This window comes from Lactuca saligna, chromosome 4, assembly GCF_052625555.1.
Source record: "Lactuca saligna cultivar CGN05327 chromosome 4, ASM5262555v1, whole genome shotgun sequence".
Taxonomy (NCBI): domain Eukaryota; kingdom Viridiplantae; phylum Streptophyta; class Magnoliopsida; order Asterales; family Asteraceae; genus Lactuca; species Lactuca saligna.
This window is the reverse complement of record NC_136420.1, coordinates 268,995,843-269,020,205: the sequence shown is the minus strand read 5'-3', so window position 1 is coordinate 269,020,205 and position 24,363 is coordinate 268,995,843. Positions and strand designations below refer to the sequence as shown.

The following is a 24,363-nucleotide window of genomic DNA, read 5'->3' as shown; positions in this document are numbered from 1 at the left end:
TATGTAAAACTTTGGTCTAATTTCCTACCTGTATAAATCTTAGACCTGTAAGGTCTTGATCTAGTCTTAATTCTGTCAAAATTTTCCATCTTGGTTGATGTAAGGCCTACTTCTAGGCCATTTTTCCCGAACTTGTTACATCTGTAATTCCAGTATTATTAACGGATATCTAATCTAATGGAAATTATTATCCAAATGCTATCTTCTTCATTTAGTGATACTATTCTTTCTGTTGTTGGGCTATGGGGATTTAGTCCATGAGACACATTCATTAATCATTTATTCTTATCCATTTCGTTATCTTTTAAACATATAGTTAAAGATGCCGCCACGCAGGAATCCAAGGAGGAACCCAAACAACGAAGCACCAATACCACCACCTCCACCACCACCTGTACCTCTTCAACCACCAAATCCTTTTGATGCCAATATGTTCCAGGCAGCTTTCACAGCAGCAGTTGCAGTTGCTGTGTCAGCAATCAACGCTCCTGCCCCTAGTGGATCAGGAACAGGTGCACCACCCTCGAACCACGGCGAGAGCCATGGACACCCTCGGGAATGCACCTACAAGGACTTCACTAACGCCAAACCCCGCAGCTTCAATGGAACTGGGGGTGTAATGGTGTTGAGATAATGGATTGAAAAGATGGAATCTGTCTTTGAAATCTGTGCTTGCCAGAAGGGCAACAAGGTCAAGTTTGCAGCTTGTACCTTCTCTGACCGAGCACTACCATGGTGGAATAGCCATGTTAACTATCTAACTTTGGTGGTGGCGTATTCCATCGGCCGGGAAAAGTTGAAAGACATGTTGATGAAAGAATACTGTCCTCGAGGTGAAATACAAAAACTCGAGCAAGAATTCTGGGGTCTACAAATGGTTGGATCCGACATCACTACCTACACTAATAGGTTCTGTGATTTGGCAAACTTATGCCCTGATATGGTTGCTCTCCAAAGCAAAAAGATCGATAGATATATCTGGGGACTGTCGCCCCAGATCCAGTCAAGTGTGATCGCTTCCAGGCCTATTACCTTTGATAGCGCCAAGGAACTGGCACAATCTCTCATCGATCACCGGAAACATCAGAACCCAACAATCCCTACACCTATACCACAAAAGTCCAACCCCGACTACCACAAGAAGGGGTGAAATAAGAGGAAAAGAGGGGCTCCGCAAGGATCCTCCAATAAGCAACAACTTGTGGCGATCAATGATGCCACAGTGACTCCTGTTGCCCCTGCGAACCTCTTACTAGCAAAAACATATGCTGGGACTCTCCCGAAGTGCACCAAGTGCAACTTCCACCACCACGGACCTTGCAGGGAGATGCAGTGCTCTAACTGCAACAGGAAGGGACATACCGTCCGTTTCTGCAAGACTCCAACAGCTCAAGCTACCCAGGTTCCTAACGCCGGTATGGGCCAAGCTTGCTACGGTTGTGGCGAAGTGGGCCACTACAAGAGGAACTGCCCTAAAGCGGGGATGGCTGGAGGAGTAGGAAGAGTTATGGCCCTAGGCCACGAGGAAGCAGTAGCTGATCCTATGATAGTTACTAGTACGTTCCTCCTCGATAACTCATATGCTTGCATACTTTTCGATAGTGGAGCCGAGAAAAGTTTTGTAAGTCACAAATTTGCACACCTGCTTAAACAAAAACCATGTGCATTAGATAGTTCATTCACGGTAGAAATGGCTAACGGGAAAACAGAGAGTACAAACTGCATATACGTAGGTTGTACCTTAACTTTAGATGGCCATACTTTCAAGATAGATCTCATGCCAGTCCCAATTAAATGTTTCGACGTTATCATCGGTATGGATTGGTTGAGTCTTCTTCGTGCCGACATTATGTGCTTCGAAAAAGCAGTTCGTCTTAACCTTCCTAACAACGAGACCTTAGTTATCTACGGCGACAAACCTAGTACGAGCCTTCGCATCATTTCGTGCATTCAAGCCCAGAAGTGCTTGCGGAAGGAGTACCATGCATTTCTCGCACACGTCGTCGATACCAGTCAAGAACTGAAAGACATCCAGAAAATCCCAGAAGTACGCTACTTTCCTGACATATCCCAGAAGAACTTCCTGGTTTACCAACACAACGCCAAGTCGAGTTCAGAATCGACTTAGTGCTAGGGGCTACCCCCGTAGCCAAATCTCCTTATTGTCTGGCACCGGTTGAAATGTAGGAACTTTCCAGTCAACTTAACGAACTTCTCAAGAAGGGATTCATTCGACCAAGCTTCTCACCATGGGGAGCACCGGTCTTGTTTGTCAAGAAGAAGGATGGATCGTTTCGCATGTGCATCAACTATAGAGAACTCAACAAACTTACCATTAAAATCGTTATCCCTTGCCCCGCATTGACGATTTGTTTGATCAACTTCAAGGAGCCAACTACTTCTCGAAGATAGATCTGCGATCCGGATATCACCAACTACGAGTGTTAGAGGAGGATGTTCCCAAGACAGCCTTCCGAACTCGTTATGGACACTACGAGTTTGTAGTGATGTCATTCGGATTAACTAACGCGCCCGCAGTATTCATGGATCTGATGAATAGGGTGTGTCGCCCCTACTTGGATCAGTTCGTCATCGTCTTCATTGATGACATACTCATCTACTCTCGAAGTAAGGAAAAACATAGTCAACATCTCCGTAAAATCTTAGAAACATTGCGAGCGGAGAAACTCTACGCGAAGTTCTCCAAGTGCGAATTTTGGATTCGGCGAGTCGAATTCTTGGGCCATGTAGTTAGCGAAGAAGGTATACACGTGGACCCTTCCAAAATTAAGGCCATCGAGAACTGGTCAGCACCAAATACACCTACTGAAATTCGTCAATTTCTAGGTCTAGCTGGCTATTATCGCAGGTTCATCCAGAACTTCTCCAACATAGCAAAACCTCTTACAACCCTGACCCAGAAAGGCGTGGCCTTCGACTGGGAAGAGAAACAGGAAAGAGCGTTCCAAACGCTCAAACAAGCCTTGTGCACCGCCCCGATACTATCCCTTCCCGAAGGAATAGAAGACTTCATTGTCTATTGTGATGCATCCAATCAAGGACTCGGATGTGTTCTGATGCAGTGAGGTAAGGTCATCGCCTATGCCTCGAGACAACTAAAGACACATGAGGTTAACTACACAACCCACGATCTCGAACTGGGAGCAGTTGTGTTTACTCTGAAGATCTGGCGACATTACCTATACGGTACAAAAAGCACGATCTTTACAGACCATAAGAGTCTACAACACATTTTCGACCAGAAAGAGCTCAACATGAGACAACGACGGTGGGTCGAGCTACTTAGTGATTACGAATGCGAAATTCGTTATCATCCGGGTAAAGCCAATGTAGTAGCCGACGCCCTAAGTCGGAAAGAATATACTGGTCGTAGAGTCAAATATTTGACTCTAACTATCCATTCACACTTGTCCACACAAATAAAGGAGGCTCAGCTCGACGCTTTGAAACCTGAAAACGTGGCGGGTGAATCCCTTAGAGGGATGAATAAGAACTTGGAAGTCAAGGGTGGCGGAGCCTTATACCTCATGGATCAGATCTGGACACTGAAACACGGTGGCTTCAGAGACTTGGTCATGACCGAAGCTCACAACACTCGTTATTCCGTCCACCCGGGTTCAGATAAGATGTATCTGGATCTTAAAAAGCTATACTGGTGGCCTAACATGAAAGCAGATATTGCTACCTTCGTGAGTAAATGCCTTACTTGCGCAAAGGTCAAGGTCGAATACCAGAAACCCTCCGGTCTTCTACAACAACCGGAGATACCAGAATGGAAGTCGGAGCAGATCACTATGGACTTCATAACCAAGTTGCCCAAGACGACGGGTGGACTTGATTCCATATGGGTCATCGTCGATAGACTGACCAAGTCTGCACACTTCCTACCGATCAAAGAAACAGACAAGATGGAGAAACTTACCAGAACTTACATTAAGGAGATTGTATGGCTGCACAGTGTTCCTTTATCTATCATCTCAGACCGAGATAGTAGATTCACTTAGAGGTTCTGGCAGTCATTACAAAGTTCCCTAGGAACTAGGCTGGACATGAGTACAGCCTACCATCCACAGACCGACGGGCAAAGTGAGAGAACTATCCAAACCTTAGAAGATATGTTGCGTGCCTGTGTGATTGACTTTGGAAAAGCTTGGGATATCCATTTACCCCTTGTTGAATTTTCCTACAACAACAGTTATCATACGAGCATAAAGGCAGCTCCATTCGAGGCCCTCTATGGCCGAAAGTGCAGATCCCCTCTGTGCTGGGCTGAAGTGGGTGATACCCAGTTAGCTAAGGGACGAGTTCCCGAAAGCACACTCATGGGTCCGGAGATCATTCGGGAAACGACAGAGAAGATCATTCAAATTCATGAACGATTAAAAGCCTCTAGATACCGACAGAAAAGCTACGCCAACAAGCGTAGGAAACCATTGGAGTTCCAGGTGGGCGACCGAGTCCTACTGAAGGTCTCACCCTGGAAGGGCTTAATACGCTTTAGAAAGCGTGGGAAGCTCAATCCAAGATACATAGGGCCTTTCGAGATTCTCGTAAGAATCGGCCCTGTGGCTTACAAGCTCAATCTACCGAAAGAACTCAGTAACGTACATCCTACCTTCCACGTGTCAAACTTGAAAAAGTGTCTATCCGACGAGATTCTTGTTATTCCACTCGATGACATCGAGATCAACGAGAGCCTCAACTTCGTGGAGGAACCAGTAGAGATCATGGACCGAGAGGTCAAGCAAACAAAACAGAGCCGTATCCTGATAGTGAAGGTGCGCTGGAACGCAAAGCGTAGACCAGAATTCACTTGGGAACGAGAGGATCAGATGAAACTGAAATACCCTCACCTTTTCGCTTAGTTATTTGTAACTTCTTATTTGCTTAAATTCTAATTTCGGGACGAAATTCCTTCTAACGCGGGGATGATGTGACAACCCAAAATTTCCATTTTGTACAAACAATATCACTTCAATAGAAGTTATAGCAGTCACAGTTAACTTACAGACTTTCTGCGTAAGTTTGAGTAATTCAGGGTTTACACTTCAGGAAATATCAGGAGAGTGGGTGCACTAGGGTTTTGTGCAACACTGTTATTCCAACACTCTATTATATTAGAGATCATTACAGGAATAAAAATATTTTCTGCCAAAATATCTCAGGACTATAAATAGATTTCTGAATCAAATTCATTCACTATTCACATTTCCAACTAGAGAAAAACCATTTTCTCTCTCACAGATCTTCGGGTTTTTATACCAAAACGTGAGTAACTCTTTCTAGTAATGATTAGAATGCTTATTAGATGCTTATAACATGATTTAGATGGCTAAATCATTAGATCTAGGAGTTTACTCCCCAAGGTGTTCTTGGGCGGTAAACTCCCGAAACGAAGCCAAAACCGACCCTTGTGTTATGCTAAAGCCTTAGACTCATATGTATGCATGTTAGGAACAAGAAAACATCCATAAATCACCCAAGTTTGGGAGTTCACGGCCAAAGAGATTCATAGGCCGTAAACTCCCTTTTCACACTCAAAATGGTGTTTTAAGGACTCTAACACTTTAAGGCTTTTATCTAGACTAGTTCCCATTTAGTGTAAGGCCTTAAACACATCAAAGAACACATACAAATGAGAGTTTACGGCCCGAGTGTATCTTAGGCCGTAAACTCCATTGAAATGGACAAAACGGGTGTTTTCATGACACCTAAAGCCCTAGACCTTTACAAGAAATTGTTACCCACTTAATGGAGGGACCAAACCACATCAAAATCACTTAACAAAGTGAGTTTACGGCCAAGACTTGGTTCTTGGGCCGTAAACTCCTAAAAAGGGCACCAAGGTGTGCCTAATGCCTTCATATGCTAGGAATAAAAGTCTAGAACCTATACCACAAGTGCAAAGGACTTAAAAGCATAAAAAACACACCATACTTAGAGTTTACGGCCGTAAACTCTAAGGGGATTGGCCTCAGGGCCGTAAACTCCTAAATGGAGTGTTTCTAGACCTTAAACCCCCTCAAGGATGGAACCACCAAGTTAGAATAGTTCTAGAAAGCATTTGGGACTTCAAAACACACCAAACACACATGTTTGGGAGTTTACGGCCGTAAACTCAAGAGTTTACAACCGTAAACTCCATGTGTGATGGTTTATGGGGAGTAAACTCTCATATAGGGTCCTTTGGAACCCCAAACACAAATACCTTGTCCCACAATAGCTTAGATGCAATCCTTAGGGCTTAAAACACTTATATAAAGTGTTTATTATGTCTAGGATGTCTTAACTTTATCAATTAGTGATATAAGACTAATTGAATGCATATATGTGTGATTGTGTGTTCATTAGGATCGTAGTGTGTGTACACGTCCTCGCTTGACACCTAGCCATCCTATACCGTTCAGTTCATCCCAATCACCAACTACAGGTGAGTTCATACCCCTAATCAATATTTTAAATGATTTTAAATGCTTTAATGGGGGGGGGGGGGGGGGGAATACAAGTAGAAACAAACATGTTATTAAATCATTGATATGTATTTTATAACTGTGTTTGTCATTTAACAGATTTCACATGCTACAAAATGTGATGCATGAAATGGTTTTACATCTTAAAAGAACATTGTTACCAAATGTTTTACCTTTGAAATGTTTATTAAAATGACATCAAGTCATTGTTAATTATTGTTCAAAACCCATAAGATGTCTTACAAAAACCATTTTTCATTCTTGAACTAAACTATGCATATACACTTATATTCTTATATATGTATTGATGTTATAGTTTACATCTTTCACTTAGTTTCCCACACCCTTGAGTAGTAAGAGTGTACAAACCTACATGATCAACCAGTTATATTACAGTAAATTATCATAGGGATAATTTGAAGATATCAAACATTACTTCTATTACAAGGAATCACACAAGAGTCAGTTCATTCATGAGTCTATACTAGTACATTACCTGATACATGAGTACTTACAGAGGTTTACCTGATACATGAATATGTTTACATATACTTACCTGTTACATGGACACACATACATGAATACCATACAGGAACACTTTTACATAGGTGCATTATCCTGTATTCACTTACCTGGATACTTGTACTTAGGACTACGAGGATGATTTATTAGTACTTACTGTGTAAATTGTCTTTCCTATCTCGGTTCAATGGGATAGCTCGGCGGGACTTACCATTCCGAACCCCACTAATTAGCACCAGTGGTCGATGACCATCTACGGAGGTCTAAGGTTACTACTTATATTTGGTAGATCGATTTGGGACTAACCCTTCCACCCACCTGCTGCTGCTACAGAGGACAATTGGACAATCTTCGGATGTTCATTAGGTTATACATTTCGCTTAATGCGATGTTGTGTTGGTCCTAGTACCCAGTGACAACACTTACAGTAGTACATTTTCCTGTTTACTTTATTTTGTGATACATTCACATAAACGATGAGTTAGACTAAGCACTTTTAGTACTAGTCAATACAAAGGAAAAACTATCATTTTACAAACAGAACATTCGGGTCTTGGTAGAAGACTACACTTCATACTCACAAAAAATTCGGGTCTTGGTAGAAGACTACACTTCATACTTACAAAACATTCGGGTCTTGGTAGAAGACTACATCTCAAACTGATAGAAAATAAGGGATTTTCTAGGGTTTTTCATACGTACTTCAACATTTTCATTTAACGTTTTACATGGCCTTCATAACAGATTTTCACAAACAAGGCAATGACACTTATATACTTATGAATTCACCAGCTTTAAAGCTGATACTCGCTTTCAAAATAACTTGTATTCTCAGGTCATCAGTAGACAGGTACGGAGGCCAGGTTTTGAGAAGACGGAGCAGACAAGTCTCGTCTTTTATTTTGATTGTATATTTTTGGTGTCTTATTACAATGAAAGAACACACATGTATTAAACTTTACTTATAATGCAATGGATGATGTTGTTTCTTGTTTATTATATTACACTTTTGTGATACTGTACATGACATCCTCCACCCCTGAACGTTTCTGCCGTTCGTGGTTTTGGGGTGTGACAATAAGGGTGAGTGGAGTCCATTTGAGACTTTCCACTCTCTCTCTACAACTTGTTTTCGATCCAAAAATGCCCAATCCGAGCCCCAAACTAGTAAGTAATCTATCCTAATTTGTTATGTAGCTTAGTTAACATGAAAATTCGTGTTTAAGACATCAAATAGGCCCAAATTCATGTGTTTACGGCCCAAGAACACTCTTGGACCTAAAAACACCCTTAAGTGGGGTTTTGAAGTCCCAAAACCCCTCTAAACTACCCCTAGGGCTTAGATATGACTTTTGGACTTACACTTTCGAGCTTAGAACACCAAAACCTTGCATTTTGGAGAGTAAACATGAGTTTATGGCCCAAGAACACTCTTGGACCGTAAACTCCTCTTTATATGCTGTGCACACCCTTTAAGGTGTTAGAATTGCCCTTAAACACCTCCTATGGCCTGGGAAAATGTCTTGAATCAACCACAATTGATATAGGGGCTTGAAACATTAAAGAAACATTGGACATAGGAGTTTACAGCCGTAACCCCCCCAAGAATTGGTCCATGGGCCGTAAACTCCCCTAAATAGGCCAAATGATGTGCTAACTCCCCTATATGGCTTGGAAAAATGCATAGAGCTTTATTCTCTACCATTTAAGACCTTAATACACCAAAGGAATGAGCATATAAGAGCTTACGGCCGTAAACTCCTTAAATGGTCCATTTGGAGCCTTAAACCCCTTCATATGCCTTATATTTGGACCTATCCTAATTCTTTGAGTGATATAAGACCTTGAAGCATCCTAGAACACACCACCCATGAGTTTACGGGCATAAACTCATGGGGATATGGTCTTAGGGTCGTAAACTCTATAAAGAGTTTACTCTTAAAGAGTAAACTCCCTAACTAGGCCATACACACCCTTAGATACTACCCGGGACACCCGTAGCACTTAACCAAAGTGTTTTCCGCACTTTAGGATGCGTATACGTGTTTAATTAGTATTATATTTACTAATTGTATGTAAACATATGTCATCATATGTTAATAGGTCACTAAGTGTGTTCAAGTCTTTACTTGACACCGAGCACCCAACCGACACTTTCGTTCGATCCACTTACAATAGGTGAGTTCATACCCCTAAATTAACCTTTTAAATGTTTTTACATGCTTTTATAGGGGGAGGGGGAATACAAGTTAAAACATGCCAGTTATCATATCAATCATATGTGATTAATAACCCGCATGCACAAGGATTTATCACACTTTCAGTTGTTTTACCAAGTATAATACCTTAGATGGTTTTCCAAAATGTTTTTACTTGTTTAAATCTTTTCTCAAATTATCTCTCGTGTTGTATGTTTTACTTCTAAACCAGTTACAACAGTGTTTTAAACAAAGGTTTTCTTTACTTATATTGTGTTATCGAATTATATTCAAAACGTGTTTATGATTGGTTTTCAAAGCTTGTTTTACATAACTATATCAAGTCGTAAATTCTTATTTTTAAAGGTTTTACCAAAGTTTTCTTCTATACTTCTATACTTCTGTTTCATTAAATGCATGCCTGTACCTGTATAGTTATATAAATAATGTTTAAAAGACGTAGGAAGGCTAGTTCGACCTATTTCCTTTTCCTCGTTGGGATGTGGTCTGGTGGGTATTGGATATCCGTCCGAAGGTCGTTTAAACATTAATTATATATCATGTATACACGTATAGACATAAAGGTTTACGTCGACCAGTTCATTTCCCTTGGGTAGCAAGGGCATACTTCCATTCATCATTCATAGATCATAGACACTAGTAACTATTATAGGAATAGTTAAGAGCCTCTATTTACTCTTTCTAGTACGAGAATTCCACAGGAGTCACCTCATACACGAGTCTATATCATTTCTCCAGCGCCTCTAATAGAATTCAGATTACGAGATGCATCTTCAAGACACAGATCTCCCCGTCGTCGAGTTGGTAACCAGAGTCTCCTGCAGGGAGAGCAGGCATTGTGTGTATAGATCTATACGGGACTGACACCCCCGCACCCTGACTGCTAGCTACAGTCTACGGCCTACCAAGCTAAGGGGTGACAAATGTCATATTTATTCCGACGCTTGCAGGGCGTCAAGTACTCTAGTGTCAATCAGTATGGTTACGAGTATCTCCATGTTTACCTTATAATTCATGGCCTTAAGGTAACGAGAATCTAACACTGTATTCTTGAAACAACCCACTTAGGATTTTCCCTTTGTTTTAGACCTTGCTAGCTGTATCTTTCATTTGATACTGTCTGGGGTCTGTGTTTCTTGGTTTTAGACCTTGCTAGCTGTATCTTTCATTTGATACCGTCTAGGGTCTGTGTTTCCTTTTGTTAGATTGAGCCAGGCGTATCATTCATTCGATACTCTCCTGGAGTCTATGATTTCTTCTGCCTTAGTCAGCAGTATTTCTGCTGAGGCATATGTTATTTTCCCCTAATATTTTTACTGGTGATATTCTTCTACTTTCTTTAAAGTCAAATACCGCATTTTGGTACTGATAGGGTTTAAGGGAAAATCACTCTTTAAAACATAACTCTGTCGAGTCTTGGTAGAAGACTACTTTTATTTAGAAAATATAGGATTTTCTGGAAAGGACGCTAATACACCGTAGATTCTAAACTACTATGTTTATAAAATTATTTTGAATAAAATGCTTACTTACACAAATGACACTAAATACTTATGAACTCACCAGCATTTTTAAAAATGCTGATACTCGCTTTCAAAATAACTTGTATTCTCAGGTCAGCAATAGACAGGTACCTCCCGGGAGCTTTTGTGAAGCCAGCCTAGAACCGAGCCGCATCTACATTATTACTTGTATTACTTTGATGTTGCTATGAAATGTAACTTATGTAAAACTATTACTATTAATGCAATGGTTGTTGTACTTTGATTACTATATTGCATATGTTGTGATACTTGACATGACGTCATCCACCCCATAACGTTTCCGCCGTTCCGGTTTTGGGGTGTGACAGATTGGTATCAGAGCATTGTTTATAGTGAGCTCAGTATATCAATTCATAAAAGATATACAACCTATAAATACATAGGGATAAAACACTCTGACCAAGAATTATACTTTAAAATATAACCATATTTTACCAAAGTATAAGAACATCCAAAATCTAAACACTCGAACACAAGTATCACAAGAAGAAGAAGAATAAAAGTCTTCGGATGTTGAGCATTACCGTTAAACCTAGGCAGTTATGTAATCGTAAGCTGGAATAAATATAACCTGATCAACTACATTTATTCGAGATGTGATGAGCGTGTGCTTGGGAGTGATAGTGGTGTTGCAACGAGTCTGAAACTTACCAACTTGGAATGCTAGAGCCAAACATAAAGTTTAAAAATACTATGGGAGTATTTTGGAATACTAAAAGACTCACATTAATCCCATAATCGTATTCAGAAGTTAAGAACCAAACAAGAAATTTAAAATACCATAGGGGTATTTTGGGAACCATAGATAACCTTGTGTGAAGAACTAAAAAGATCCTTATTGATATACCTACAATTACAGAGGGTATACTCCCAAGGTTATATATAATAAGGATCCCATAGACTAAGAATGTGTGGTTTCGCTCTACTTCCTTTTCCTCGTTGGGATGTGGATATAGAGTAGTATCACATATTCGAAGGCCTATCGGATCTAAGATATATATGATTTGTGTACCCTATGTAATTATAGCAGGACTCGATATGGATCACCCAGTGAAATGTTAATAATCTCTTAGGATTCTTTAGACATTTCCATTCTCGCACGAACCCTGTAGAAAACCCTATCCAGTTCAGTACTCGTCAGAAGAGTTGATTCATACCCAGAAGAGGTTCATTGAGAAGATTTCCAGTTCGGAAATAAATGAACTAGATCGAGACTATTGAAATCACCAAGTGCCTATACCTTTTTAGGGACATGGTGGGAAATTCACCTAAACTTCCGAGATTCCAGTCATCCATCATGAAGTGATGACACCCAGAGTCAGAATCGAAAGTAAGACGGAGTAGAAATTCAATATGTCTATAGGAGAAGAGAACCCTAGGTAACTACCCGAAGGAAACCAACGCCGGTCCCAGTCAAAGATACGAGGTAGACAGAGGGAGCCAGTACATGGAACCCGAGAAGTGTGTTTTCCCTCGTGTTCGTCACGCTAATACACCCATAAAATAATACAATTTAGTGAGTTAGTGATTACGCTACTCACGCTATGTGTTAGGTAAATCGCCTTTTCCCATCGCAAGTAATACGATTAGAGCGGATCCCAACACCTCTATTGAGAGTGTTTAGCCATAAGTCTTCATGAGCCTTTCTTCCCGCGATCTTCGTTCCGAACTATTCTCAGATCTCTCCAAGCCGGAGAGTGAACCTTTCCCAGTATAAAGGTAACTTAGTAGGAACGACTCCCATCTTATGGCTTTTCCGATACTCATACTCCAACCTTGAATACCCATACTACATCATAGGGATGTAGGTTGACACTCAGACAACCAATATCCGAGGCGCGGGAAAAATTTATGCCTAATATAGTAAGGATAGATATGTCTAAGGGTTAACCATCGTCTCTCATCAGCTTGTGCTCCTTTCCGTGTAGGAAAAACCATGCCTCCGAAGAAGCGTAACCCATCCGCTGGCAAGAAACCGACTCTCCTATTCGATGAAGCTACGTTCCAGGCTGTAGTCTCGGCAGCCGTAGCAGCTGTCATGGTTCAATTGAATGCTAACAACACCAATGTTAGCAAGAGCCCCATCGGGAATTCCGATCCAAGCAATGGACAACAACAACCAACCTCTGTGTACCCAGCCACCCAAGAGCCTCAACCAAATCCACTGAAGAGAAAGTTCAAGAACGAGGAGGTAAGTACCTCGGCTCAAAGACCTTGCGAAGGGCAATGAGCGGAGACAGTCAATACCCCTACCTACCCTTCCATCCCGACACCTACAAGACCATATCTAGGGAAACCTTCCCCACTGCAGCAAGTGTAGCTACCATCATCATGGTATATGTCGAGAACTCTTTTGTGTTAGGCGCAACAGGAAGGGACACACCTCTCGTACCTGCAGAGCCCCGGTTGAGTTCATTACATCAACCACCAATGTGGGGTCCAGTCCAGTTTGCCGTCTATGTGGTGAGATTGGACACTTCAAGAAGGACTGTCCAACCGAAAGGAAACAACAAAGACACAGGAGGAGTCTAACTTTAATGCTTGGGGAAAAGCATCAAGGAACCCGGTAGATTTTGGTACGTCTCTCAAATCTCAAATAACTAATCCAAAACATTAAAAGGCTAATTCTAAATGTAATTACTTCCCCGTTAAGGCGAAAGACGCAGCACGGTTATAAAATTTAAAATTTCATCAGGTAAAACTATAATGGCTAGATATATATGTTACGACCATGTATAATTGAGATGGATAGACCTAGAGTGAGTGATGCCGCCTCATTTCCTGTTCCTTGTTTGGTTGTGGACTTAAGGCGGGGTCGCTCAGTCAACAGTCCTTCCCACCTTAATTATACACGACTAGTATATGTTAGGCGATTATAGTAAGGCCTCGTGAGAATCCATACATGAAAGGTACCCTATTCATAAACACTTAGGACCCTCTACAGTTCCGCGTCAACTCTATCGGTTCAAGCATCCGTGACAATGATACACGGGACAAAACCCGAGATGCCTAGAACATGTGTGTCTGTTTGGCACATGGCCTTATCGGCCCTCATTCTATATCATGTCGATGTATGCCAACTTCGACGCCTCTATCAATCATGTTTTGACTTAGTGCAACCATGAGTAAATCGCTAGTGCTGTGTAAAAAGAACTTTCACCATAGCCATTTCGGCAAATAAAGGTTCTTCCGAACCTAAAAATAATAAAACCTAATGCGATCCGTCAGTCGTCCCTCTTACCTCAAACCTTCCGAAGTACCCAGGAGAAGAGTACCGCGCGCTGTTAACCAACCCTTCTTAGGCAGATAGAAACCAAAGTGAGAGACACTACAGGTATTCCAGAAGACGATAACCACCCGAAGCACACTCCGTAGATCCCCCAGAAAGACCCTTCGCACCTCGCAATCAGGTTCATGAATCAAGAGGATAGAACTCATGGGACTGACCACTATAACTGAGTATATGCATAAGAGTGGTATATAATTGAGATCAAAAAGATTTAAGATGTGTGCTTCCTCCCTACTCCATGTTCCTCGTTGGGTTGTGGGTCTGGGGTGGAGTCGCACAACTGAACATCCTGCCGACCTCAATTATATACGGCTTGCATACACCAAGTATTAGTGGTTAAAGCCAAGTATGAGCTCTACCACGAACCTCATAGTAGAACCCTTCATCCTATTCCATAGAATAGGAGCTAGAGACAAGAGAACCATGGCGGGTTGAGCTACTATAATGACCACAAATTCGAAATTGTTGTCATCCCGGTTAAGACAACATAGTAGCTAACACCCTCGGTTGGTGAAGAAATCTGAGTCGTAAGAGTCAAGGACATTGACTACGACCATCCACTCACACTTAATCCCCCGAATTAAGCATCTCAGTGGATATCCTGGAAATCCAGAAGCTGCGATATGTTAAACCTTGAGAAGGGTGGATGAAGAGATTAGACATTCCGAGTGACGGAACCCTATACTTCTAAGACTTAACCCAAAACAAGAAAACTCAGAACCACTGGAAGAGTAGTTGTAGAAGATGCTCGCACTACTCAGGAATTTCGTCCTCCCCGTTACTGACGAGTAGTGCCTAAGACACTCCGCCTCCCCCTCATGTGGAAAAAGTCACCTTCGCCCTGTAGACGATAGACTGCATTCTCCGAAGTGAACACTAGAATGCCAAGAGACACAGGATAACCTCCGCAACCAAGAATACTTGGATAAAGTGCAAAAGTAGGTTGCGTTAAGCCTTATAGCCCAGATCTCGAAGAGATTATAGACTTGACACCAGTCTAGGTGTTAGTCGGTGGGTTATACAAGAGCACGCGCTTTCTGCAACTGAAATAAACCAACGCCTTAGAGAATAGGACATGTCTTAGAGATTCATTGGACTACTAGGTGTTCCACGAATACTATCTAGCGCAGAAATAGTAGAACTACCTCCCGAGATAGTCCAACACTTTAGAAAATCTCTAAGGATTGAGTTAGCCCTAAGCAGAGCCTGTTATTCATGAAACAACAAGGCAAGTAAGAGCATGATCCTTTCCCGATAAGAATCATGCCGTGAAAGCGCCAACTAGACGATGATGGGAAGTTTAAAAACTTTCTAAGCACTCGTCTGGTGAAACCCTATCTCCCCGACCCTGAGAATTTCCGTTAGAAACGTCTCAAGAATCAGAAGTGCAGGTTCATTTTGCACAAGATCGAGATAGACACTCTGCAGCAAATAGATACCCGTAGACATCCGATCCATCCGATGATCTAGAAAACCTCTAAAATCCAATTGATAGGAAACACGAATCCAAGGACAACCCGAGCTTTCTAAGAACCAACCTGAAGGACTACACTCCCAGTAGGAAAGAACGTTTGGAACTTTGGAATGTCGATCACGCCAGTGATGATCTCGCCATAGAAGTACCCTATGTTCTAAGTACTTAAAAGCTCTACCCTTCCGAGAGCATAGGACCATCCGAGATTCCTCACAAAAATTGATCCAACCCTCGTCAGACCACTATTACTTTCGGAAATTCCACAAGTTCCCACTCATCTTGATAGAAACCATTGACAACCCTAACTTCATAGACGCATCTGTTGGAATCACTAACTGATCAAATCAGAATCCGCATCCCATAAGTGAAGGTTGTTAGAACGCCAAGCATAGGCCAGAGTTTACTAGGGAGTGCGAGGACCAACCAAATAGGAAATACCCTCATACCTCTACCCGATTGTCCATGATTACTTCCTTGCCTAAACCTGAATTTCGGGACGAAATTCCCTCTAACGGGGGAATGATGTGACAACTCGAAGTTTATTCCGTCATTTTTAACCCCTCCTTCCGTTATTAAGCCTCGCTTTATTAAACTGTCCATTAACATTTTGGATTGGTTAATTAATTTGGGACTTTTATAATTACTTAGTTAGGGTTGGAACAAATTAGAAACACCCTCATAAATCCCTTGAAAAGTTTTAGTTTCAACCAAGTCAAAATACGACCATTTAATCGGGTGCGACCAAAATCCCCGTTTAACGTCAGTATTGGGTAGATTTCCACTGAGCCCCAACTCAAACACCTATATAAGGGTGAATGGAGTCCATTTGAGACTTTCCACTCTCTCTACAACTTGTTTTCGATCCACAAACGCCCAATCGGAGCCCCAAACTAGTAAGTAATCTATCCTAACTTGTTATGTAGCTTAGTTAACATGCAAATTCGTGTTTAAGACATCAAATAGGGGCAAATTCATGTATTTACGGCCCGAGAACACTCTTGGACCGTGAACGCCCTTAAGTGGGGTTTTGAAGCCCCAAAACCCCTCTAAACTACCCCTAGGGCTTAGATATGACTTGTGGACTTACACTTTCGAGCTTAGAACACCAAAACCTTGAATTTTGGAGAGTAAACATGAGTTTACGGCCCAAGAACACTCTTGGACCGTAAACCCCTCTTCATAGGCCGTGAACACCCTTTAAGGTGTTAGAATTACCCTAAAACACCTCCTATGGCCTGGGAAAATGTCTAGAATCAACCACAATTGATATAGGGGCTTTAAACATTAAAGAAACATTGGACATAGGAGTTTACGGCTGTAACCCCCCCCCCCCCCCCCCCCCCCCCGCAAGAATTGGTCCATGGGCCGTAAACTCCCCTAAATAGGCCAAATGATGCCCTAACTCCCCTATATGGCTTGGAAAAATGCATAGAACTTTATTCTCTACCATTTAAGAACTTAATACACCAAAGGAATGAGCATATAAGAGCTTACGACCGTAAACTCCTTAAATGGTCCATTTGGAGCCTTCAACCCCTTCATATGCCTTATATTTTGACCCACCCTAATTCTATGAGTGATATAAGACCTTGAAGCATCCTAGAACACACCACCCATGAGTTTACGGGCGTAAACTCATGGGGATATGGTCTTAGGGTCGTAAACTCTATAAAGAGTTTACTCTCGAAGAGTAAACTCCCTAACTAGGCCATACAAACCCTTAGATACTACCCGAGACACCCCTAGCACTTAACCAAAGTGTTTTCCGCACTTTAGGATGCGTATACGTGTTTAATTAGTATTATATTTACGAATTGTATGTAAACATATGTTAATAGGTCACTAAGTGTGTTCAAGTCTTTACTTGACACCGAGCACCCAACCGGCACTTTCGTTCGATCCACTTACAATAGGTGAGTTCATAACCCTAAATTAACCTTTTAAATGTTTTTACATGCTTTTATGGGGGGGGGGGGGAATACAAGTTAAAACATGCCAGTTATCATATCAATCATATGTGATTAATAACCTGCATGCACAAGGATTTATCACACTTTCAGTTGTTTTACCAAGTATAATACCAAAGATGGTTTTCCAAAACGTTTTTACTTGTTTAAATCTTTTCTCAAATTATCTCTCGTGTTGTATGTTTTACTTCTAAACCAGTTACAACAGTGTTTTAAACAAAGGTTTTCTTTACTTATATTGTGTTATCAAATTTTATTCAAAACATGTTTATGAACAGTTTTCAAAGCTTGTTTTTTACATAAGTATATCAAGTCGTAAATTCTTATTTTTAAAGGTTTTCCCAAAGGTTTTTACCAAAGTTTTCTTCTATACTTCTATACTTCTATTTCGTTAAATGCATGTCTGTACTTGTATAGTTATATAAATAATGTTTAAAAGACTTAGGAAGGCTAGTTCGCCCTATTTCCTTTTCCTCGTTGGGATGTGGTCTGGTGGGTATTGGATATCCGTCCGAAGGTCGTTTAAACATTAATTATATATCATGTATACACGTATAGACATAAAGTTTTACGTCGACCAGTTCATTTCCCTTGGGTAGCAAGGGCATACTTCCATTCATCATTCATAGATCAGAGACACTAGTAACTATTATAGGAATAGTTAAGAGCCTCTATTTACTCTTTCTAGTACGAGAATTCCACAGGAGTCACCTCATACGCGAGTCTATATCATTTCTCCAGCGCCTCTAATAGAATTCAGATTACGAGATGCATCTTCAAGACACAGATCTCCCCGTCGTCGAGTTGGTAACCAGAGTCTCCTGCAGGGAGAGCAGGCATTGTGTGTATAGATCTATACGGGACTGACACCCCCGCACCCTGACTGCTAGCTACAGTCTACGGCCTACCAAGCTAAGGGGTGACAAATGTCATATTTATTCCGAAGCTTGCAGGGCGTCAAGTACTCTAGTGTCAATCAGTATGGTTATTAGTATCTCCATGTTTACCTTATAATTCATGGCCTTAAGATAACGAGAATCTAACACTGTATTCTTGAAACAACCCACTTAGGATTTTCCCTTTGTTTTAGACCTTGCTAGCTGTATCTTTCATTTGATACTGTCTGGGGTCTGTGTTTCTTGGTTTTAGACCTTGCTAGCTGTATCTTTCATTTGATACCGTCTAGGGTCTGTGTTTCCTTTTGTTAGACTGAGCCAGGCGTATCATTCATTCGATACTCTCCTGGAGTCTATGATTTCTTCTGCCTTAGTCAGCAGTATTTCTGCTGAGGCATATGTTATTTTCCCCTAATATTTTTACTGGTGATATTCTTCTACTTTCTTTAAAGTCAAATACTGCATTTTGGTAGTGATAGGGTTTAATGGAAAATTACTCTTTAAAACATAACTCTGTCGAGTCTTGGTAGAAGACTGCTTTTATTTAGAAAATATAGGATTTTTTGGAAAGAACGCTAATACACCATAGATTCTAAACTACTACTTTTATAAAGTTATTTTGAATAAAATGCTTACTTACACAAATGACACTATATATTTATGAACTCACCAGCATTTTTAAAAATGCTGATACTCGCTTTCAAAATAACTTGTATTCTCAGCACTACTAGAAAAACAACCTTTTACGACGCGCAAAACACGACGCTCTTTGATTTATGTTACGCATTAGAGAGCGACATTAAAAAAGTATCATCTCTTCAAAAATTTTAAGGATTTAGGTCGCGCATTACTGAGTGCCCTTAAATTAGTGTCTCATGTAAAAATATTAAAAACACGGAAGGCACTTGTGCGTCGTCTGTGAATGTCGTTTTATATTTTTTTTAAGAAACGCGCGTGTCGGAGGGAAAATGAAATCCCCAAATTTTTTAAACCCCCACCTTCTTCTCCCTCGTCTCCACCCCTCATCCACATCCACTACCTCCAATCCTCATTTCCTCTTCTAGCCTCAAACTACGGCGATGCACCTTCCTTCTCGAATAATGCTTCATTTACCACCATCGTCCGATTATGTGAGCCCAAGGAATTGACGGAGACGAAGAAGATTATGGATCAATTGCTTCACATCATGTTTAAGGTTAAGGGTTTGAGATTTCTTCCAAATCGACCCTCACACCAAATGGTTCGATCTCCTCTCTTTTTACCTTGTTCCTTCTACTGATGCCTCCACCTTCTACCATCGACGTTGGTCTTTGAATTAGCAACAAGAAGCCCTAGAGCCTCCACCTTCACCCACCTCCAGCGCCTCCAACAAGAAGCCCTAGGTCCCCCGCCTTCACCCACGTTCTCACATGTTAAAGACTCGCCATCCCAAAATTGGAAAAACTAGGGCTTTTGTGCTTTGGATCTCACAAGAAACAAGTTTTCCTCGTCCCCACCTCGCCCATCCAAATTCCTTCTTCTTCAAATGATTAAATGTTCTTACCTCTCAACCGTACTTGAATCAATATCTCTGTCTCTGTTGTGTCTATTCTCTCAATATCTCTCGCGCTTTTCTATTTACAACCAGAGTTTGAGAGCGAAAAGAAAAAAAGAAGAAAGAAAAGATGTGCCTATTCTTCCTCTTTCTTCCGCTGGTTCGATTACAACCCTTTTACTCCCTTCTTATTATTTTTTTTTTGGATTTGCAGGTGATTGTTTCACTGGAAATCCAACTTTTTTTCCCTAACCTTATAGTCCCTCAGTGCAAGCTTGGTAGATTGAAGAATTGGCTCAACTTGCGGATTCGATGCGGCAGGCTGTGGCTTTGCTTAACGATGAAGATGTTGATGCAAATTCATCGTCTTCTTCAAAACTCCCTTCCACATTTCTTAATTTTTTTGCTCTTGGAAATACCATAAGTTTGTCTTACATGAGCTCTTTTGATCCGACTACTTGCTTTTGTGTTGATTGACTAAGTCAGTGGATCTCTCGATATGTTTTTGTTGCAATCCCTATTTTTGATGGATCTTTTTCTAAATGTAGTTGGGAACTATTTTTGCTTAGATTCCAATTTAGCATATAGGTGATTCAAAACTATTGCTTGCAGCAGAAACTCATCTACTGTTGCTTAATGCCATATGTCGAAGTATTAATTTGCAATATGCTTTCTACTAGATCAGGCTCCACTCATCAACTGCCAGGGGTCTACTGTTTAGCTAATCATGGAGTCAATCTGATCTTGCTAGCCTACCCTTTTTCTTTTTCAGGTTTACCAATTTATGGATCTTAAATAGTTCATTTCTAATTATGGGCTTCCAATTGTTCAGAGTGCAGGTAAATCAGCAGTTTTTAATAGTTTGATTGGGCATCTTGCTCTGGTACGACCTTCATTTTTCTTTATTTTCATATTCAATATGGACATATATATTCACTTTATGTTTTTTCTAATTCATTATGATAACAAAACAAGTCATTTCAATTTTCAAATTAACTTGAGCAGCCAACTGGTGAAGGTGGTGCAACTCGCGCGCCTATATGTATTGAATTAAAGAGGGATGGTAACTTAAGCAACAAATCAATTGTACTGCAGATTGAAAGAAAATCCCAACCTGTGTCTGCAAGTGAGTCCTCATGTCATACTTAAGGGCTTAAGCCAATTTGACACACACATACACACACATTTAGTAATAGGGTTCTATATATATACATATATATATATATATATATATATATATGTGTGTGTGTGTGTGTATGTGTGTGTGATTATTGAATCTGAATGCTCTTTTTGTCCACCAACAGGTGCTCTTCGGCACTCATTACAGTATAGGCTTAGTAAAGTTTCAAGCAAGAGTCAGGATGAAATATTTTTGAAGCTTAAAACAAGTTTGGGTGAGTCTGTTTGCTTAAAAATATCAAGAATTTGACAAATGCATCATAGTAATTCGGTTTCTTTTTATACCACTTAAGCTTGATTGTTTGTTTGCTTCATTTTTTTTAAAAAACAATTCTATGTTTTTGACATATTCGAGATACAATTTAATTCCTTGTTTGATGTATTTCACCATTCCTAGGGGAGGGTGAAGGAATTCAATTCCATGGTATGCTACGTGTTGTGCAACAATCATTACTAGGGTCAATTTTGGCAAACATGTTGCTTGTTCTTGGATGCACGTTTTTCTGTGGAGGAATCTTTCTTCCTAAAAAGGAACAGGTTTTTGACAAGGTAAGTTAATTACTAAAATGAGGTCAAAGTTTCTTGAATCCTTTCAACATACTTGGATTTTTGATGAATATCGATTTGTTTGCAGCCAAATGTTGTGATGAGCTCAGGGTTGCTATTAATGGCAGTGATGGGTCTGTTATTCCCTGTTATTCTTCACTTCACAGACACTGAATTGCGTTTTGGAAAGTCAGAATTGGCCCTTTCAAGATTTAGCAGTTGTGTAATGCTTATTACATATGGGGCCTACTTGTTTCTTCAGTTGACTACACAGAAGAATTCGTATTCACCAATCACTGAGGTTGGTGATTGGCATTTATACACCCTCTTTTTAGAAAAAAGCGTATACTAGTAATAAAACGAAGCGAAATATTCAGCAAAGTCCCTATATTATGGGCTCATTAACATTATAGTAAGAAATATCATATGTCAGAAAAAGAGAAAGATTACGTTAAGACTATATGCTATTTATTAGAAAGAGAGAATACATTAAGATAATATGAGTATCATGTAAGATGTCAGACAGAAATAGTAAGATAATATCAAGTCTCACAAAAAGAGAATACGATATGATTAAAGTAAGATAATAATCTGTCATTTTATGTTAAAGTTAAATAAATGACTTTAAGTTTCGTTTATTTAAATCTATATAAACACATTAGTTTTCTAATATTGATTTAGAAATATCAGGAAGATAGCCCAAAAGAAGACAATTCAGATGATGATGATGAAGAATCTCCTGATATTTCAAAGTATGAATGTGTTATCTGGATCAGCATCTTGACACTCTTCATTTCCATTCTTTCAGAATATCTAGTCAACTCCATTGAGGTATCAGAATAATTATCTTAAACTAATAATCAATGAACCTATTTTCTAAAATATAGACATGATTTCCATTTATAGGGTGCTTCTGTTGCAATGAATATCCTTATAGCATTTATCAGTGTCATCCTTCTTCCTATTGTTGGAAATGCAGCAGAAAATGCAAGTGCCATCATGTTTGTCATGAAAGACAAGCTTGTAAGTTATTAGTCATTACAAGAATCATAATTCATTTTATTTAGTTTTTTAAATATTTTTAGTTACAATCTTTGCAGGATATCTCTTTAGGAGTCGCGATTGGCTCCTCAACACAAATATCTATGTTTGTTGTACGTGTTTTTTTCTCTGTATATTAAAAGAAAGGTTAATTTAAAGAAATAGCAACATAATTTAAACAAATACTAACTTTTATTTTAAATTTTTTGTGTTTGTAACTGCAGATTCCATTTTGTGTGGTTGTTGGGTGGATCATGGGGCGTCCTTTGGACCTAAATTTTCAACTTTTTGAGACAACAACTCTTATTATGACAGTTCTAGTAGTGGCTTTCATGTTGCAAGTAAGCCTTATATTCATATATTTTTACAAAAATTTGACTAAATTAAAATTTTCATTTAAAAATGGTTCTTTTATATATTTGTAGGATGGAACATCCAATTACTTCAAGGGAGTAATGCTTGTGTTTTGCTATTTGATAGTTGCTGCAAGTTTCTTTGTATATATAGACCCTCTATCTATACGTAAGTTATAGCCATTGTTTTCTTTCATTTGACTTTTGACTAGACCTTTTTTCTTCTACATTGTTTATGGAACTGACTTTTGTCTCTGGTTTTGTAGAAGATAAACCTTAAAGCTTTGAATCCGTCATAAAGAGTTTCAAGTCAATTGTATGTTCTAGTTTGACTTTCCTTGATGGCATATAGTTATTATTATTGCATACTATTACTACCTTAACCGAGATGAATGGATTGCAGTGTTGCCTAGGGCTTTAGTGGCAGGATTTGTGAAAACAGATAAATATTTCCTTTTTGCTTTCGGTGATTTTATATTGAATGCATGTAGTATCACAGAGTTATAAGCAACTAGTTGGTTTGATTCCTTACTTATGGATTGTTATGAATTCAGTTCAATCATCAGGAACAACTATTACATTTGTAATTGTTGAAGGATCAGTTATAACCGTAGCTTCTGTTGGTGATTCACGTTGCATACTTGAGTATGAAGAAGGAGGCTTATATTATCTATAAGCAGATCACAGACTTGAATGCAGTGAAGAAGAATAACTTATCAGATCTTATATTATGCTTTCTTTTTTTAGTCCTATTTCAGTATCTGATGATTTATATATTTTTTGTTTATTTTTGTAGGAGAGAGCGTGTCCCTGCTAGTGGTGGTGAAGTCGGCCGGCTTAATGTCGGTGGTGGTGCACAGGTATGATATGGCTCTTTTAATCACATCACATATTTAATATTATTGAAAAATGGGTTTATTTATATTTTATATTTAAAGAAAAATATACTTGTTTAAACTTATTTTTTGGTAGATTGGTCCTTTGAGATGTTGGCCTCGTGGCTTGTGTTTGTCAATATCAATTGGAGATCTGGATGTTGGGGAATTCATTGTTCCCGTTCCTTATGTTAAACGAGTTAATGTCAGTTGTATTTTTGAAGGAATGGAATCCATCAAGAGAATTGGAATTGGAATTGGAATCAAATCTGAAGGACATGCTTGGAATATTTACAAACAAAAAAATTTAATACCAAGAAATCTATAATAAAAAATCTATTTTTCTTACTTTTGAAAAATAAAAAAGAAATAATATAATTTGTATGACATTAACTTTTGTGCAATGTATTGTATTTTTTGTATATGGTATTTT

The 24,363-nt window shown here is 39.7% G+C and overlaps 1 protein-coding gene across 1 annotated transcript; it reads left to right on the top strand.

Moving 5' to 3' along the window:
• The first annotated feature begins 322 nt into the window (after positions 1-322).
• LOC145040647 (vacuolar cation/proton exchanger 3-like) lies at positions 323-24,258 on the top strand. The gene is made up of 12 exons (XM_078988552.1): positions 323-432; positions 19,125-19,199; positions 21,541-21,664; positions 21,750-21,962; positions 22,352-22,492; positions 22,568-22,684; positions 22,762-22,815; positions 22,927-23,043; positions 23,128-23,224; positions 23,547-23,700; positions 23,852-23,915; positions 24,028-24,258. The coding sequence occupies exons 1-12, from the start codon at positions 323-325 to the stop codon at positions 24,256-24,258; spliced, it is 1,497 nt and encodes a 498-aa protein (XP_078844678.1).
• The last annotated feature ends 105 nt before the right edge of the window (positions 24,259-24,363 follow it).